Consider the following 21,297-nt stretch of genomic DNA (forward strand, 5'->3'; position numbering starts at 1 on the left):
TAGTGTAACTGAATTGCCTATGTATTTTTAAGTAACTACTTTTTAGATAGAAATCGCAAATTTCATATTGATGCCAAAATGCAAATTTAACCTAGAATATAGAAGACTGTGTATAGTCAGTCTCACTAATAGTATGGATACAAAAACACTGGTTTTTTTTTTGTCTATTTTGCAGGTGAACATCTTCGGGTGTGTTCTCAGGGAAGCACATGTTGCACCCAGGAAATGGAGGACAAATTTGGCCAACAAAGCAAACAGGACTTTGAGAATCTAGTGGATGAAATGAGTCATGAATTGAGAAGCACCTTTGTTTCCCGACATAAAAGATTTGATGGTAAGTCTATTTTTGCTTCATACTTAATACTGATTAATTTTCCTATTTTGTCTCTTTTTTTTAAACAATGTTAATGTTCCGTAGAACCGTAGACGGTAGAACAAAATGCTGCAAAAAGGAAAATTATAAGATTTAGACTGGATGTGTTAATTTGAAAAGGTTGACTGTTTGTAGTTGTATAGCTGTCCTCCCTCAATTGCAGACGAGCTGTGAAAATCTTGTTATATGCCTTGGAGTGGAGTACCCTCTTGTTTGATTCGACAACATTGCTTCTTGCACAGCAGACTGACAGCTCGCACAGCAGTACAGAGCCAAACTCTGCATTATTACGGCTTTTTTGGTGTACCTGTGCTCTGTGCAATCTCGTCGTGGACCTATGGTTACTGTCTTGACCATCACACGTGGGAGGGGATGTCCTCATTACTGAACCAAGACTCACTTTACCTCTCCACCTCTCCCTGTTGGTATCCCTCTATGCAGTTGACAACTCAGTTTAATGAGAAACAATAATCCCTCCAGCTACCAACATTATACTGTGTGGGAAGCAGTAGCTTATCACTGTGGACAATGATGAAGGGTGGTGGAGATGAAAATTGTCAAGCAAAGCCACCTGTCAGCATTGTTGGCAACGAATGCAGCATAAAACCTTTTAATGAGTTATTACTCAGAAACGTTTTAAAGATGAATGTGTCAGAATTTTCTTTTTTTCTCCAAGTGAATGGCAGGGCAAACTGCGATTGGAAAATTGGAAAAAAATGAAAGAATATTGGATTATAATGCTTTTTTAAATGTATATTAAGAGTGATGAGACACACTATCCAATACTTATCATTCGTGCTAAATCCTTGGCATATAGTGTGTATGTAATAAACCCTTATATTTAAAACCCCAGATCAGACTTTGTGTAATCCTGCTTCAACATTTTCGAGTGCACTTAAGAAACTGCAATCTGCTTCTAATTTTGTTCAGAAAAGTCTTGGCCAGGACTCCCTCAGAGAGACCTTTTATATCTCAATGGGACTATCCTGGACAAATAACGGTTAAATAGAATAATGAAAATAAATGGAATTTCTTTACGTAGTTGATTAATGTTTGGTTAAGGCATTTCCAGTGTTTATCATGAAGGAATAGCAAAGCTGCAACCATGTAACCATCAAACTTTGCCTCAAATAATGGGTAATTCATCAGTGCCAGTATAAACACACTTTATTTATCATAGCTCTCTCCAAAGTAGTGGATACAAAGTGCTTTACAGGCGAAAGAAAAGAGAAATGTAGAAACCACAAAAATATAAAATCTAGAAAAGCCAAAGAAAACAGAGTTTAAAGAGGTTTTTGATCTGTGCAGAGACTTTAGCGGGATGCTATTCTTCAGTCAAGGAACAGAACAAGCAGAGTCATTGGAATAAAAGCATATTGTATGCCCAATATGTTCCCATCTACAAGCTATGTAACATTATTGTTGAAAGAAGTTTACAGTAGATAATGAAATCAAGCTCATTAATTCTATATGGATCACATTTGGTGTGATTAATACATAACCTCGCCCTGTTGTGAAGGGGTTTGCATTACAGTCGCATAAAACAGGAACGCATCAAAATCGAAATTTGAGTCTTATTAGCAAATCCATCATGTTATTACTGTACTTCTGCTGTTATTACTCTGCTCTGTGTTTTAAATCGATTTGCTTGCTCGTCATCAGTGAAATTTCAATTGCAAAACGACAGCAAGTCACTGTGAAAATGAAGAAGACCCGTAACAAACTAATACAATCGATTTATTTGGACACATTACAACACAACAAGCGTTTTATCAGATATTTAACTACAATAGAAAGTCACACTAGCTTTTATTCATTTTTACTTCTTTAATGGTTGTGGTCCAGCAGTATTGGCAAACCTCAAGTACTTGTCCTTTTTGTCTGAAGGGTTGTCTTCCAATGCAGTATATCTCCTAAGACTTAAGGTTTTTGTGGGTCCACGATACACCACTGTTATACATAGTACACACTATATGTCAGCACCTCTTTGTGTTATCTTACACCTTTTCACCATTCATATCCTGTTCGATGATCGGTTAATATACAGTTGATATACATACATGACCTAAGATACATCATGTCAACATGAATATGACCTCTTCTTAGATCTCTGGATTGAAGAGCAACACTCCCAAAGATTCAGTTAATCCAAAGTCATTCTAATATTCGTCCAAAAGTAAGAAGTCAAAGCATATACTGTATATAGGTTTTCATATCAGGCTATCTGAATACATCCAATGTCAACAACTAAATAATGTTTGAGTGATTAATAGCGCAATTCAATATGCAGCAGTCAATGTCTTGTATTTCTATGCTCATTCTATCCAACATATTATATCAAACAAATACTATTTGGTTACAGCGTGCAACTCTCAGATGACTGCACATTGCCCAGAAACTCAATGTCACAATGCCTGGGTTATATCTGTCTGGTTTTTTCCCCCCAGGAATATACACTGCTGTAGCTCCTGTTTGATTCCTGGAAGTGAGCATAAATAAATAAGTGTTATTTTGATCAGCCACTGTCAGGATCGTGAATGTCATAAGGAGGACTCCAACAAAGGAGGAAATGGGGTTTGTCCAGCTGCACTTAGATGCATGACTCCAGGCAACCCTGTTCCTCTTGGGGTCTGCTGCCATTCTCCATAATTTCATCAGCTTCAAAGCAGATGCCACATGCAGAGTTCAGCTATGTAGCCCTCTGCTAGCGTCGACTCAGGTTCTCCACTAACCACCCGCTTGAGAAATCTGAGATATTGTTTGCTGGATTTGAATGCCACCCTTGTCTTTACGCATCATTACTTTAATCTGAGTGTTAGAAGTTGTGTGGTTTCGAGCAGTAGAAATCAGTTGAGATTTAACCAGCCAATACATATTTGAAAAGAAATGCATCTTTCATTTATTTTCAAGCACAATCTGTCTATTATGAGACTCTGCATTTCCCTGACTTCATGTTCCATAAACAATATCTTCTCTTCATAAAGCAGTGTTTGCCAAACAATTGCGTTGGCCTTGATTCTGGGTCTAAACGCATAGTTAAAGATCCAAACAACACGGAACTGTTAGATCATTTCGTGATCGTGAAGTTATTTCCCATCTATTTAGCACCTGGCTATGGAGTCCCACCTACACAGGGTCAGTGTATGTATTCTCCTCTCTTTAATGCAGAGTTTGTGATGAGTGTTACTGTAGCTGACAGTAGCTGGCCAGCCCACGCATACCTGACACCACAGGCTATGTGTCACAGTAAGAGGGCACAGTCTCGACGATGCCAAGACCAACCCAGCACAAATACAGAAATATCCAATAACAACCCATGTTGCACTGTGTGAATCTAAGAAAGACACGGCACCATCTGAGAAAAATCAGTGCCAAACATGCAGCCACAGTTACTGCAATGTATTAATACATTTCTCCTCTTTGCTAATTAATGCATATCCTACTCATATACCCAAGAACCCAGGAAACAACTGCTCAGAGAAATTAGATAAATGTGGCTGTCACAGAGTATTCTTTTCCACTTGCTCGTTAAACACTTATTCAGGCGTCTTAACTGCTAATCAATTGTTGGCCCTCCTCTGACAATGAACACCATGGTGCTGGTTAGCCAAACAGAATATTAATGTGGTCCACCCTCCACCATTGATCTTCTTTGGAGTTACCGACTCACACTGTTGTCGCTCGTCAAAAAAGTCCTTGCAGTATAGGACAATATTAAGCAACTGGCCCAAAATGGCGACAGTTGTGTTGTTGCACATAAAAAAAAAGAATCACCGGTGAAATACTTAAGTTTACCCACTCGTAGTAAACCACAGAAGATAATGTAGTGTTTTGACCCAGTGTTGCTGTTATTTTTAAGTTACTATTGGGTTATTTACCCAAACAAAATATGGTATGGTTGTGAGCCTTTATAATCTACTCTTCACTGTTTAAAAGTTGCATGTCAATATCTGTTGGTGGTTGTTACTAATATGTGTAACCTTTGCAGTTTCGAATGCCATATGCACATTGTTTTGTACAAGTGATAGTAGATTCGTGGCCATTTTTTTACTTGGCACAAAGTTAACCCAGTGATGCTGTACGGATGAGTCAGTGTGTGGAAGTTGGCAAATATTTGTATCCTCTCTTTTCTCCCTCAGCAGCCGTTATCGATGTGCTCTTGAGCAAAGCCCTTAACCTAAATTACTCCTCATGGCATAATCCTCGAGGCTGCCAACCATAGAAGGCCGCACTGTGCTGACCAGCTACCAGGTGTGGATGTGTTTGACTAGATGAATGTGGAGCTGGGCAGTGCTCAAAGGGGCATGCTGGCTCAGCAAAAGCCTCCTTTAGTTAAGAGGTCCTATTGGACTATCCAGTTGGAGAGTGGAAGAGTAGGTAGGATTCAAGATAGAAATGCCAAGGTATCTCTGTGCACTAAAGGAGTTTTGGTAATCATTCTCCGCAGTATTTCTAATGGACAAGCTGCTACATTTTATGGAAATACATACAATTTCACTTCAATTTAAGGACGGTATGCCAAATCTCAATTTACATTTATGAAACCGCGCTTCATCAAATGTATTCCAGATTCCTTCCTCAATTTATAGCATTGGATATGTTAACTTTAAAATATTAGGAAATATAAATCAATCTATTTATCTTATATATAACTATCTTAGCAGTGAGTGATTTTACATTGTATTTAACTGCCACTGTGTGACTCACTACAGGCTAAGGGTTTAACACATGCAAATGGTGAAATAAAAAGCCTGTTATGTTACGTACAGAAGCATAGCGCTTAGAGCGGCTCTCTGTAGATCGGTGTCTCCTGTCAGACCAAATCAATGGTCCACAGCTGATTGACATGTAGAATTAGAAGTGCTTCTTTTGGCAGCAAAATTGCGAGTTTCATGTAAAGGCATGATAGCTTCAGTAGTTTGAAGACCAAGCGGTGTGCGATATTCAGTTTAAATAATCACAAAGTGAGAGATGGTCTCGTCTGTAGTCCTGTTGGAGAAGACACTGAGTGGCTCTGCTGATGATTGCAGTCAGTTTTGAAAGTTTACTCGGGGTAGCTTCACTGACACATTACAGATAGTTTTGAGAAGGGTCTACTTGCAGGAATGTGTTTTACATCGAAGACGTCTAACGAACGATTTGAAATTCCTTCTTGAATCGTCTTGAATTTCTTCTAGAATCTTTTTGTACTGAAGTCATAACTTTAATTGGTGTATGGCCATGAAATACAATGCTGCACTCAAAATAATGTATTTTAAAAACTGTCACCACACATACACATCTTTGCACAGAAGCTATTAAAAAGACAGCGCTTACAACAGCATTTCCTGAAGTTTTAAACATTGCTACTCACAGACTATGATAATGATACACATTGTAGATGTTGATTGCAGCCTATATGTGTTTGATTACTTTGTTTGTGCACAAATATATATATATATATCTCTGCTTGCACAGATGTCAAATGTGGTCCAGGTGGTGTTTTTCTTTCAATATTTGAATGCCTCCGCGTCGGCGACAGCCTTGGCTGGAGGCCTTTTGTTTTGGGTTTTTTCGTCCATCCATCCATCTGTGTGCCCCATTCTCGTGAACTTGACATCCCAACAACGCTTGGAAGAAATTTCATTAAATCTGGCACAAACATCTACTTCAACTCAAACGTTTTGGACCTTAACTAAGGAATTCATATGCGAATTATGACAATTTCACACAAATAGAGTTATTTGATATGATAAAATGATGAAGTGATGGCTTTTTGGATGTAAACTGCAACTTGACTGGTTGATGGAAGCAACTGTGAGGCGGTAATTCTTTTTATCATAGATTGTAATTACCCATCTGAAGAAAAGTGAGTTGTGGCTCCTAAGTTATGGCTGGTCACAGTTTAGGAGACTTTGTAGTAATTCATTCTGCAGGCCACTTCCCACAAGGGTCCTCTCACAGTAGATGTCATCCCATCCACAGCCACCTCTGTTAGTTATATGTTCCATAGTCTCATTTGTCTCCAGAAACTGTGGTTTGCTTGTAAACGCACGCCTTTTTGCCATCATCCAGCTCAAAGATATGAAATAGTAGCAGTCTGTTTCGAGATTGCTAAAATTGAGACTACAACTGACATCTGGGAGAGCATCCATCCGTTTTCTGTGTGAGCACGCAGCAGTGGATGCACTGAAACAGACTTTTCTTTATCACAGAAAGAATGTGTAACCTCTGCTCAGCGCTGTGGGCTCAGTGAGCCAAACTGAGCTTTATCAGCAAAAAGTAATGAACTCTCTGCATGAGTATTAGAATCACCCCTGTCCAGCAATTCAGCATCATTATCCTCTGTTTGCAGCTCTCACAGCCATTCATATGGACAGACCTCTTAATTACTAAGACGTACTGTAAGATACGATGCGATTTTCCAATTGTCTTTTTTTTTTACTAAATATATTAGTCACTCAATTAACTCATCTATAATGTAATTTTACATTGTAATCACTCCAAAACAGATTAGAATTATATCAAATATACTTCCCAACAATCTAATTCAACAATAAATTCTGGCATAATTACATTAGTTATTTCAAATTAATATTCCAGCAGACACATTGGGGCAAATAACCTGACTGCATTAATTAAGATATATATTTTTTTCTTTTCTTAAGTGAACTTTTTTTAAATTAAATTAGTTTTGAAGCTGTCATTAATCAGCATACACATCGCTCAGCACCACTGACTATATTCATTACCTACAACAAGCACAAATCATGCTTCAAGTCTTTTCTATTTAAAGAACTGCTCACTGTAGTCTTTCATTTCCTATAGTATTTAGAATTACTTATCCAAAATCGCAAGTCCTTCATACTGTGTGTGCTGCTGAAACCTCTTGAGATAGCAGGAAAATCTGTGTGAGGGTAAAGCTAATTAATTAATAATTTAATCAGATCCCCAGAGGACATCTTACAATTAACACTCACTGCTACCCGCTGATAAGACATGCTTATGAAAAATACTTAATTGTAATAAGAATAGAGAAATCAAGTCAGCATGTTGCATGTAATAAATCAGAAGCGGTTTTAGAATGAATAAAGGATTGGAATCTAGCATTTATCTTGTGGCAAATGTGACCTTTCCCCTCATATCTAACATCAAGTAAGTTATAGCTGCTGGTTGCAGCTAAAAATACATTTGTCTCAATCAGGTATACATTATGAAATAACTGTGTGCGTGTTGTACTGCCTTGCAAATGAGGCATATTTTTTCACATTTTACTTTCTGTTGGTGTGCAACGGCATCTTTTGATATAGCTAACCAGATATATAGATGTGGTCATGTGACCTAGCTACTGTGAATTGCTTTGGAAGGAGAATGTCTTTATGTACATTGTACACTGGTGATATGACAGCTGTATGATTTGGTGATACAGCACAGTAAAACCAACACAGGTAAAAGTTTAAGTAAAAAAGTTAAAGAAAAGATATTATACAGTTGATGACATGATGAAGAACAATGCCTTGCTATGTTATACTACATATTCTGTGTAACAATAATAAATGTGCTGCTATGGATGCAGCTATCAATTATTTTAGAAATCAAGTATTCTACAAATGAATTTAGTATTCGGATAAAAAATACTTTTGCTTTATTAAGGAGCAATAGTAGATATAAAAAGTAGTAACTAATTGATTTCTTTTTCAGACTACATTTTTCGAAAAGTCTTGTAGAGTTTATCAGCTCATTGTTTTGGTTTTGCAGCTCGCACAGCTTTACAGCTTTACTGTTTTTAATTTAGCCTCTCTTCTCTTATCAACTCAGTTCCAGATGCAGCAGGTAGCTGTTTTAAGTGACCAAATCTCTCATAAACCCACTGTACACCACCTTCCCAGCACCAATCAGCAGAAGGCACTATGCTTCTGTCAGGAGTTGTCAGAAACCAAAACAGAACGGAAATGAAATTCAATTTTTGTCCAGAAACACGGCTCAAAGAAATGCTAATCTGTCTGGTAGACGACAAGTAAAGAGGCGACTGTTTGCTAACAAGTTTGCCATATCAACTTTATGAGGCGGTAATTTGTCAATATTGCATTTACAACTTTCCGCTGTCTCCAAGTGACCAAAAATAAACAATTAATCCTGCTTTGAAATGGGACATATTGCCCTATAATAGACAATAACTGAGGAATATAATTCTGTAACCTCCACCACCCTCTATGGGAGTGGAGTCTCTGTCTCTGTCTAGTCATGAACCATTTCCCTTTGCAGTTAAATGTGCGGCGTTTTGAAGCCTGTTTTAAATGTTAATCCTGGTCCTTGAAAGGGAGGACTATCATTATGGATACCAGATGGTCAGGTATATTATCATCTCCTCCCAATTTGCGGTGAGTCATGGAGGTCATGAGGCAAACAAGTGCTACCTATAAAGGCGAATGCAGAACGACTGCAAACCTTACAGATAAACTGTATTGTGGAATCCTAATCATATCCATAATAAGGATCATTTATTGCGTTTAATCCGACAGCCTTATGCTTCCACCATATGGAGCAACATTGCAAAACAACTGTACAGGAAATCCTTCTGCAATATACATCCTTTCTATCGAGGTACATAAATGTATTGTGGGTTTACAGGTGATGTTGGGACAATACAGACCTCTTGCACTGCAAACACAAAACTTATTGCTTTCCAGAAATATATATGAGGAAGGCTCCGATTGATGTTAAAAGTAGTTTGCTGGAGATACAAATCAACAAAGCTGTGAAGGCTCTTCAAAATGAAATCAACATCGGAAGCCTTAATTGATTTGCTATTTTGGTATTTTCTGGTCGTCAGCGTATTTGGTGTCGGCATTGCAATCAAGTAGACTTCCTTTTTTTGGCTTTGTTCTATCTTTCAATCAGACACAGTTATTGTAATTTTGCTGCATTTCTATTTCAACCACAAATTCAGTTCCCGGTGTATCTTATCAATGTATGCCATGTACAGTATAATCTGTAGCAACGCAGTCACACATGAAAGAAAATTAGACGATGAGTAACACTTTTTTCTTTTCTTCTTTACCCAGAGTTCTTCCTGGAGCTACTGGAGAACACAGAGAGGTCCCTGAATGAGATGTTTGTGAGGACTTACGGCAAGCCTTACATGCAGAACTCCGAGGTCTTTGAGAACCTGTTTGCAGAGCTGAAGCGCTATTACACAGGAGGAAATGTTAACCTGGAGGAAATGCTTAATGACTTTTGGTCGCGGCTACTGGAGCGTATGTTCACGCTGCTCAACTCCCAGTACGTCATCACTGAGGACTATCTGGAGTGTATCAGTAAGTACACTGACCAGCTTAAGCCCTTTGGAGACGTGCCCAGGAAGCTCAAGGCTCAAGTTACCCGGGCATTCATCGCTGCACGCACATTTGTCCAAGGGCTCTCTGTTGGCCGGGAGGTGGCCCAGAGAGTGTCTAAGGTAACAGTGCTCACCACAAATTTAACAAGACTATAAAACACCTAATCAACTGCTTGCTTTTGTCATTTTCAAACCTTAAACCAAACCATATTTCATTTGATTGCACTCGCTGATTCCGTTGGAAAAATATTCAGCATTTTCACCTCGGCTGAAATGAAGACTTGCTGTGTACAGATTTTCACACGGTCTTGATTGGCGTTTCTGCAGCAAGGACACATTCCCCCCCCCCTGGTTTTCCACTGCACACAATTTCCTTCCAGATATGTTTCTGACTAATATGTGCCCTCTTGGTGCATGTCATCAGGAAGCTTGAGGCTCGAGGCGGCTTGTTTTTAGGCGCTGTCTAGAAAACAGTGTTGAATGTCCTAATATTTGTTCACCCAGTTTACAGAAGCCGTTAATCACGATCTGGCCTTAGTATTCTGTTTGATGCGATGTAATCTTAATGCTGCATCCACAGTATATCATACTGCTCTGGGAGCTTGTGTAGTTTTGATCATGTACAAAGTAAGATTAAAGGAAAAGCAAGAGGCTGAGGCTTGGATTTAGTCACACGGATGCTGGTTCTACATGCCTTCTTATGGGGTGAGAGAAGCCCTGATAAGCACTGTGCTGCAAATCCTAAACCACCCTGGTTTCTTTTCACTACTGTATTGATACTTCTTTGATTGCATTAACAACTCTACGTTAAATATTTATAGACTTGCTGTACACAGTATAAAAACAGAAGGCAATGAAAATAGTGTCAATCATCAGAGACGGAGAAGACCCGACTGTTATCTAAGAAATCCAAAATGTGTTTTCATGTGGCCACACTCTGGTGCACTCATTGAACTTTATACATGTTCTCTTCAGTGTGTTTATGAGTTCCCTCCTCACCAGTAGTAGTGTTGGGGCTCATTTAGAAGCAGCCACAGAGGATGTGGAGTTAGTATGCGTTTACTGAGTTACACTCTGCGTTTCTCACAAGCCAGCATGTCCCAGCTTCACCTCTTGACATTTCAGTGAGACATGAGATCCAGGTCATGTGTCTGGGACTGCGGCCCTTTTGATCCCCAGGGTATGAACTTATCATGAGGGATTGGGTGTGAGCATAATGGAATAGGACACCCTGCTAGAGGCGTCTGTTGCACAGCGTCTCTAAGATGTGACATCCATGCTTATTGCTGCTGGTATATATATTGAATTAAAGTAGACAATGTAATACTTTATTGCTTTTCACAGCTTAATAAGAGACAAAACACAAAACGCGGCGGAGCTTTGAGGAAACAGAAACTCGTGTTTGGAGTCTGCAGCTCACAAACAAAGCTCATACTTATCCCAGATCATTACCCAAACAGTACATCTGCTTCTGTTTATTTGCAGTGATTAAAATCGTATCGCCTTCCGCCTGGTTATTGAGAATTAGGATATTTTAACTAACAGCTTTGTAACGTGAATGCACTCACTGTAGTAAGATGACAGAAACAAATGAGTGAACACGTTGTGCTGTCTTAAAAAGTCACATTCATGCTGCATCGACTTTGTAAAATGAAAATCGTATCATATTTCACAGTGTGTGCCTTTCCACAGGAGGAATCCTGAAGTCTATCAGTCACTTAATTGCATTTCTGTTTTCATGAAACACAATGGAAATAATCTTTTGATTTGTAAATTCACTTCTATTGTTACTAGTGTTGGTTTTTATTAATTGGAAACATTTAAAACTGAATATGTGAGGGAAGGTGACACAGACACTACACTATGTATTTGTGGAGATTTAATATTATTTTATATGGTCTTAGTCGACTGAGATTTCTCTAAGTCGATTAGTCATTTTTATGCTTTTTTCATGCTGAATTACTTATTTCCAAGAAATGTATAAGTGCATCTCTGATAGACAGGATTTAAAGTGCTTTTGTGTGATTCTTTGTGGGGAAACTCAGTGTTGGTCGACTAATAATTTATCACTATATCACTTGTGCGATGATTCATAATGAAGGATTTCTTTTCTTTTTATCAAGTTACGAAATTTGAAATTATAAATGTTTTTTACAAAAAGAAAGAGTGAGGAACTGTTTCTACTATGCTACTAATACTACTACTACTTCTAATAATTATAATATGCTACTACCAATACTACTACTACTACTACTTTTTCTAATAATAATAATGAAAATACTTGTTATGATATACTATAACTACTTCTAATAATAATACAAATTATTATCTTTCCTCATGACTTCTAAACCAGCTGAGAACAGATTCCTGTCTATGTTGTTGGACTGCCCTACACCTGTGTCAGGTACGATAGGTGTTGGCAGCAGCATAGTTAGAATATTCAGTGTCACGTTAGTGTGTGCCAAGTCGCACCAGTTGTCTGTGAGGTGATGTGTGAGGATTGTCTTTTAGTCGGGGCGAATGTGTTGCCGCCTTCCTCGGGGGATTGGAGCTACAACAATAACTCCAGTCCTCTCTTTACGATACTTAGCGTTGGGCTGCCACATCAAACATGAACAAATATCACCACGTTCAGGTCGGAACTGAATAAGGTCATCCATGTTTTTATCTCTATCTAAACAGACCTGACTGCTGTAACTCACTTTATTCTGGTCTTACTAGGTGAAATATCCACAGCTAAGTCAAAGTGTTTCTTCCAGACTTTTTTCACATTGCTAGCCAATTGACCATACCTCTGTCTTTTAAATTATGAAAATCTTTTCTTTTCTTTTATGTTATTGTCGTACCATTCTCATTGTATTATCTTTTCAACCATATGTTGCTGTGCTATCCCTGTTTTACTGCAAATTAATTGTAAGCTTGTATTGAGAAGTGCTTTATAGAAAACATTGTTACACTCGGATGCCACTCGAAGGGAAACTTTCAGCAAAGAGTACATTTTCTATTCACTTTACTTAGCAATTTCCTTTAACTTTCCATAGTTTAGGCTTTATAAACTTACTTTACATGAATATTACTATTTATTTAAATAATTTGAAATAAAAATCTTGTGAAGAGCAGGTTCCTACACATGTCAACTCTAACCAGCTACTTATTTGTGACATGTTTTCTTTAGCCACAGCAACCGTATGTTTAGCTGAACCTAAATCATACAAAGCTTATCTCAGTAGAGGACAAGAAATGCAACAGCGTAGCCAAATGCCTCAACTACAAAGTCCTGTACGAGAACCACAGCCTATTTAATTACGTTTTATGTGGCTACTTTTCTTCTATGCTCCGAGAGGACAGGTTGTCTGCTTTAAACGTATCAACAGGAATGAAAGCCTTGCATCATTGTTTGATTGGGTTCATGGGTTTCCACCGAGACAGAAAAATGACATTCCTCATACTGCTGCAAGAATGCAGATACATTCAGTTTTCATTTTTCATACTGAACCCTTTCATTGTGTTTGTGTGGCCGAAGGCCATCAAGTAAAGAAACAAAATGTTCTGTGTCCTCTTCAGGGTCTTTACATTAAATTCATTGAGCAGAAGTGTTTGCTTAAATCAACCAATGAGTGCATTCATAGTCTGTAGAACTAGACGCCTTTAAACAATTTGAAGTGAATCCCTTTAAAACAAAAAGACAAATAACTAAAGTAAGAGGGTCTCCAGCACTACACTCCACAAGGCATTAGTATTTCTATCTTTATCAAGAAAATGAGACATTAGTAAGTGCTTGCAAAGGCATGTCCAGGTGTTGCCTGAAAAAGTGGGTTTTCAGCCTGAAAGATGCTTAATAAGATGCTTCTTGGTGCTTCTTGGTGCACAGAAAAAAGTCCATTAGCCGAGACCCAGGAGCTTTCATTTCAAACGCCTTCAAGCATTTGAGTGTTGAGGATCAGAATGTTGAGTGCAGCTCACTCTTAAGAAACCCTCTAATAACAACATCTTTACTTGTGTTTGCTGTATGAAATGTCACAATAGTAGCTCACACGTGGCAAAACAGACAGCCACTGATAAGATGTTGAACACAGAGTCTACATGTGACCTGCATGTAATACAGCAGAGGACAGCTGTTGCAGCCCATGGTTTCCTGTAGCGTAGTGAGGATATTCCCTCACCATCACAATACCTTCTCAATGAGACAGTTGAATGCATTTCTTTATACTTTGTCAAAACCCAAGCTGTTCACCAAAGTCACACCAATTATATTCCCAATTAACAGACAGATTTGTGATTCGAGACCAAGAGGGCGTCACAATTTGTACAGAACATACAACACTCTATCCTCAGACACTTATTTAAAGTAGCTTTGAGTTGAAGAAGCTTTTTCAGCCTGTATGAGCCACAGTGCCCCATTAGCCTGCAAATTCATCGTATCTGTCTTCTCCTTAAAAAGACAAAGGAGTAATTAGATCTGCACACATTTGTCATGGTTATCAATCTGTCTGGAATGATGATCTGTCTTGGAAAACATTTGAAAAGCATCAGCGGGTGAGGGGGAACTTTCCTTTGGACGTCAACATCCTATTAAACAAATGCAAACACTAAATTAGTGCCACGACTGATTGTTAAACTGACTCATTATGTTGCTGTTTTCCACTCTCTTCAAATTTGTTTTTAATTTTGAATCATTTGAAATTCCACCCACTAAAATGATCTAATAATAATAATGAATTATCAAATGCCATCACTGTGGAGTGATAATCTGTGAAAACACACTAGAACTATTGTGTCAGTGATAATTATGCGTATCCTTTCTCTAGCTTGTGTTATTTTTGGGGCTTTGTGATGCCTGCTGTGTGTGATGACTCCATACCGTCCTCTTCAAACTCCACCTGTCACACGCCATCTCAGTTGTGTATGTGAAGACGAGAAGGATGAATAAATGAGAAATGAAATGCACGACAGCTAACTCAATTGATGGCTGGGCAAATAAAGAGTTGTCTTTATTCCATATTTCACAATCAAATGCGGGCTAAATCGTCTGTTAACGATCACACGCGCTGTTATTGACAGTGCCCACACATGTTCAAAAGCCTTTGGTCAGCAAAACATCTCTCTCGTCTCTCTTGTGGCATTTCTAAATATGCATACTAAAATGAATCTTTAACTTCATCTTCCACCTTTTTTCAGGATGCAATTGTATCCTGATAATTGGTATTAGACGAATATATTTTTCTTTCTGGATGGCTCTTTAAAATTGCCATGATTTGTTAATTGTGGAAATGTTAGAATATTAAGTAAAACGAAAATGACAAATACAAATATCCTCCTGGAATTAATGTGATTATTAAATGAGTGTGGTTCAAATGAGTACGTTATTTGAAGGAGCTGTGCAGGTGCTAATATCTGAATGTCACACTCTTGTGTTCTTGCAGGTAAGCAGCACTCCAGCATGTATTCGGGCACTGACCAAGATGCTGTACTGCCCCTTTTGTCAGGGCATGCCGGCAGTTAAATCCTGTAAGAACTACTGCCTGAATGTTGTGAAGGGCTGCCTGGCCAATCAAGCTGATCTGGATCCAGAGTGGAACCTGTACATTGGTAAGTCTTTTCAAGCATCACTCCAGCTTTCTTTCCCACCTGGGTGCCGCTTTTCTGTAATTGTTAATGTAGTTATGCCTGGGTGTATGGCTCTACAATATGGTTAAATGGGTCTAATGGATGTGGTGGATACGGGGAAAAAACATATTAGCACTCACAATAATGAGACATTTGTAGATTCAATTTTCACATTCACTGTTGTGTAACAGCTGCAACTATGTTTGCATTACGCGGTGGTGCATGTTAATAGCAGGCTGAAGCCAGCAAATAACATATATTACTTTAAAACAGTTTAAACCATGCAGAGGCTATGAGTTCAATAATCTTTTAAGCTGCAACGTTTGGACCAACAAATGATTGTATGAAAATGAGCCGAGAGCAGTTTGAAGCATGAGCTGAAAGCTGCAAGCAACACTTTCACTCGAGAGGAAATAACTGGATTCAATTTGATATCACAAATATTGCTTTATTTGGTTTTACACCTTTTGCCTTTTTCAATATGCATGCTCTTGAAAGACCTTACTGTTCAAACATAGATGGTTTGGCACTTTGAGGTTGATGTTGTGAGATGTTTACTTTATTTGACGTCTTTCTGAATTTATGATGTTTGAGTTTCCCTCTCTTTGAGTTTTTCTCTCTTTTTCTACTTCCATCATGTTGGTTGTTATTTTTGGCCAAAGCAAGCTGAACGTATGCGAGTCTAGCAAAACCTTTTACTGTGGTTTTGTTCAAAATTACCTGATATGATGAAGTCAAAATATGGCTCATGTTTAAAATGTGTAGCTTGTAAATCTGCAGGATTATAGAAATAGGTGTGTTACGTGGTTTAGTCTATTCAAAGAGAAGTTACAGCTGGTGCTGTGTTCTTGTTTTGAAAGCATCAGTTCCATCGACACACATTGGGCCCTCAGATAAGAGGCTGCTTTATTTGTCATTCTTCTATCAATGTTTTCTTGCATGAAAAGATTTTATTCATGGGAATCTTCTCTCCTGCTGGGCTAAATGGGGACTTGTAATAGGGCAGAAGTGCACAGCGGGGAATGTCAAGTTTTGTGAGGAGAAATTCAATGGGAACTTGTTCAGCTCGGAGACAAGTACAAACATGAATGTAATGTTTATATATTTATTTAATATTTCATAGAATGCCTCACATAGATGACATCCTGCTGTCATTTGGATAGAGTCTTCCTGTAGGATTGAACTAAAGTGGTGACAGGGAAAACGTGACTAGGCTGCTGTGAGAAACAGGAGAAGAAGCTCCGGTTGTTCCTTGCCAGCCTGAGGCAAATGAAACTTTGAAATCTTTTTCATATAAAACCAAGTGTGGAAGTTGTTGGTTTTAATAGCTGGCAGAGCGTTATTGTGGCTCAGAGGTGTGTGTTTACATGTCAGTTGGCAAAAACGTTTGTGTTTGTTTCCAGATTCCAAGATCTAATTTATTAATATCCTCCATCTCATGATCTAACATCACTGGTTTAGGATTCTTCAAAAACTAATGCATGCAAGTCATGCTCACTTTTAAGCAATCAAATCCCTGAACACTTTGATCAAATCCCTCTCAAGTGGAAACTCGAACTGCCCACATACTCACACAGAAGATGGGGACTTAAGGCTATCACTTATGACTAGCAGCCACAGAGTCCTCATATTTTAGTATATCCTGTATAGTGTTTGTTTAACGTTTCAATTCGTAAGGTCGATGCTCTGACAGCAAAGGCACTGTTCCCAGCCATGTTTTGGTTGCGCTCTTTGCAATAAATGGAAAGTAGATGAGCCATTCTTTGTGACAAGCGTATATTTTGGCCATTTTTTATAGGCTCTGGCTAGGGACAGGTGTAACGGCCACCTCAGCATTTTTCTTGACAAAAAAAACAATCGATAGTTCTCTTCATTTTGAATTACTGGTATGTTTTAAGGTTGTCATGTTGCTCGGGGAGAAGCACAGGTATGATAAGGTATGTTTCATGCATGCCTTATTTTTTTTTACCCCTCCCTCATTCACCGCAAAAAGTATATCAAGGTCAGAGCCAATCAGAGACAGGGTAGGGGGAGGATCTTTTCAGAATGCAGTTAGGAAAAAAATTGAACTATGGCTACACACACAGTTTGGAAATGTAAAAAAACAAACTGATATTTTAATATGAAAATTAATATTTGATTGTGGGGAAACAAAAGCTACTGATTGTACGGTATGACGGGAGTCCCACAACGTCACTTGAATGAAATGTAAAGTTATGTCAAGCGGAACGATAATAATTCAACAACTATAATGATGGCAGAAAAGCCTGCCTCAGAGACACCATGTCCTAACTGAAAGCGTTACGTTACGTCATGTAAACAAACCAAGTACGTACCGATCAGCTGTGCGTTTGAGATCAGAGTGGAGACGTAGTCGCTTAAAAGATGGAAGAGAAATACTTGCCATCTTCCGACATTTGTACTTTTTAAACTGGAACTGGAAACTTTAAACCGTTTTATATTGTGATATTTACTGGAAATTACATATAATGTAGCCAACAGCAAGTAGGAAACTTTCAGCTCCCAGGCGATCTCCCTCCAGCCAGCTGCCTCCTTAATTAGGTTTTTGTTGTGAAATGAGGTGGTATTGTGCAGATAACTCCTCATTTCAACTGCACCAATCAGCTGTTCTTCATCCATTGTTGCACTTTTGAAGTGAGCAATGGGAATAAATAGAAACAGGGCATCCAACAAAAGTTCAGCTCAAAACGACACAACGGTATGAACATAATGCGCAAAAATAGTAATGTCAGGGATAGTTTTGCTTGTTTTGCAAAGCGCTGGAATACAAGCATTTTAACAAATTCTTGCGATTATATAATATGATATACTCTATCCATGTTGTCTGACCGTTTAATTCTGTAACCACACACTTCATGACCGACAGAAGAGAAAGCAGCATATATGGGTGTTTGCTCGACGCATGCAGTCACTAATATCGATGTGGAAGCAGATCTGTTTGAATGATCTATGGTGGCCTGAATGTCTCTGTGTGTTCAGCAAGCACAGGGAAGAGCAGCTGCAGTGTGGTCGGACAAAAGGGCGAGTTGTTAGGGAACTTTCTCCTCAAAGCGGGGGTGTAGTGGAGAGTAAACACACATTAATTAGGTTTACCAACCACTCAAAACCTGAAATAACAAATCTGCAGATTCCGGTGCCCTCAGTTCAAGACAACATACAGACCTCAGAGTTTTCTTTTGTAAGCTCTAGGGTAGTGAGGTGGTCGCTAATTCGGATGGACATTGTATCCTATTTGAAACATGCAGTGATAGTTTGTTGAATAAAAAACCACAAAGAGGCTTTTATTGTGCTGCCAACGTTTTCTAAAGATAGATGTTCAAACTCGCCTCAGTCTCACCCATCCTCAAAAAGCCTGGCCTTGACCCTGACATCCACAACAACTACATACCCACCACCAATCTCTTTTTTATGTCTAAAATACTGGAACGCACTGTTGCCCACCAACTCAAAACTCACCTCGACTCCATCCAACTGTATGACCACTCCCTCAACATCCTGATACTAATCGACCTCAGTGCAGCCTTTGAAACCATCAACCACTCCATCCTCGTCTCCTGTCTCGAGTCCTCCCTCCATATCACTGGCACAGCCCTCTCCTGGTTCAAATCCTCTCCGACCGCTAACAGTTCATTAGTATCAATAAATCCAACTCTGACACAGCCCCAGTCTCTCAAGGTGTCCCCAAGGTTCGGTACTTGGTCTCCTCCTCTTCATCCTCTACATGCTCCCCCTTGGTGACATCATACGCCACCATGGTCTCCACTGCTACGCTGACGACTCCCAACAAACTACAATACAACCAGAACTCAGCTGCCTGTCTGCTCTCCCACTCCCTCACCAGAGACCACATCATCCCAGTTCTTCAAAACCTCCACTGGCTCCCCATACAGCAAAGAATCCAGTTCAAGATTCTTCTCATCACATACAAAGCCCTTCATAACCTCGCCCCTTCATACCTTTCGGACCTCCTGCACCGACGCACTACGACCCGCAACCTCAGATCCGCCGGCGCCCCCTACTCTGTCCAAACATCGGACCTGGGGGGACAGGGCCTTCTCCCTCTGGAACTCTCTCCCCCAACACCTCAGACATTCTCCATTACTCGCCACTTTCAAAACTGCACTCAAAACTCATCTATTTAATTCTGCTTTTAACCTATGATGCTAATTATGTATGTTTTTGTTTTGTTTCTTACTGTTATAATGTTATTGCTTTTATTGTTTCTGTTTTTACTATGTAAAGTGCCTTCGAGTACCCTTTTAAAGCACTATACAAATAAAATACATGTATTATTATTATTATTATTTTGTTCTTGCAGTTTAAACCAAGTCGACAAATACTGACATAGGTGGAACAGCTTGATGCAAGTTCAGCTTTAAAGCGGACAATGCTTTATGCAATGATCATTTTGATATATAATGAAGGTATATTCACCAAATATTTAGAGTTATTAGAACAATCAAGCTTCACAAAGCTCATCAGCTTTTGTACTACTGATATATTTCACTGCATATCCAAATGAGCATTATGAAAATGACCTTTTCTCACTCCATCATTTTGTCAGACAACACATTGATTGAACGTCCTCCATATGTTTTGAAAACGCTTACAGTACATAGTTTTAATTAACTACTTGGCATATGTTCAAGCATGACTACTTAGTAGTCATTAGTTTTACTTTGGCTTGTGAAAGCAGTGCATAGAGACATTGTGCTCATATACATGACATGACTAATTCAGTCAATCCATTTATTATATTTCATGGGATTCTTAGTCATGGCTGTTAATAACATTGAAACGTGTAATTAAAGATTGCAAGACATTTTCTCTGTTATTCAAGTCATCAAAAGAACCACGGGGTGCCGTGTTTAATCTTTCCTGACACACGGGGGGCATGTTGGGCATTTGTGTTGTGTTATGTGCAGAGTTGACCTACATCATTAAACATTTGATGTCAGTTTAAAATAATTCAGTCAGAAGTCAATGAAACTGCATACAAGAGTGGCTAGATGCATGTGTTGGCCCGCTGCCTTACGGCCTCTCATGAAAGCAAACAGGATGAGATATCTGCGTTTGACACAAGCAACTCAATATGTATTCAGTATGTGCATGCTTCTGTTCACACAGATCCATCATTATTACTTCATGTTCTTTTTGTTTGATATTAGTTGCTAGCTTGTATTCCATTTGTTAATACATAGTGTGTGCTGTATATACTTTACGATATATAATGCAATTTTCTATGCAGAACCATTGTTTCTATTAAATTAAGTGAAATTGTCATATAAGCTCTCTATACTTTATAGCTCACACTGCATATCAGCTGAGCAGTATTGATTTCAGGCTAGTGATGTGTTATGACAACCGCAGCATATGATCTTTCATAATTCAATTCATGACTGTGGTAGTGATTGAACCAAAGTTCAATCATAAACATGCACGAAATCCATTGTGAGATCACCGTACTTCAAAATAATATTTCATTGCTCCACAGTGAACACTTTGGAATTGGTATGAATGAGAAGAAGTTCGCACTACTTACAGAACCTGGCGGCAGACATAAATCCGTTGAATGTCAACATGTAGTGAGAGAAGGAAGATGATGGTGGGTCATGTATTTCTCCGGCTGCAGGGTTAGTGGGATACATATGCAGACAAAATGATGCTAAGTAACTCAAAAACATATATCTATATATGGCATGTACGACAGGAATGATCATATCTCCTAATTGCAACAAATGAATTAATTTGTACAAATATGTCATCAATTCTGTGGTTTGAGCTTCGTCAAAGTGAGTTTTTTGCTGCTTTTCTCTGTTTTGTATCTGGTATGTTTGGGTGTTGTTTTCACTATTTTCTGACATTTTATTGACCAGACAATTCAGCGTTTAATCAAGAAAATAATGCAAAGATCAATTAATAATGAAAACAATTCTTAATTGATTCTTAATTAAAAAGACCCAATGCTGAATAAACATGT

At 38.6% G+C, this 21,297-nt stretch overlaps 1 protein-coding gene across 1 annotated transcript in view; it reads left to right on the forward strand.

Moving 5' to 3' along the window:
• Positions 1 to 21,297, forward strand: part of LOC142962765 (glypican-6-like) — a 74,519-nt gene that overhangs the window by 19,993 nt on the left and 33,229 nt on the right. Inside the window, exons 2-4 of the mRNA XM_076103403.1 lie at positions 176 to 334; positions 9,418 to 9,809; positions 15,113 to 15,278. Coding sequence (XP_075959518.1) covers positions 176 to 334; positions 9,418 to 9,809; positions 15,113 to 15,278 — 717 coding nt within the window. The remainder of the gene's footprint in view (positions 1 to 175; positions 335 to 9,417; positions 9,810 to 15,112; positions 15,279 to 21,297) is intronic.

This window comes from Anarhichas minor, unplaced genomic scaffold, assembly GCF_050575085.1.
Source record: "Anarhichas minor isolate MPS153535 unplaced genomic scaffold, ASM5057508v1 ptg000004l, whole genome shotgun sequence".
In the NCBI taxonomy this organism is placed as follows: domain Eukaryota; kingdom Metazoa; phylum Chordata; class Actinopteri; order Perciformes; family Anarhichadidae; genus Anarhichas; species Anarhichas minor.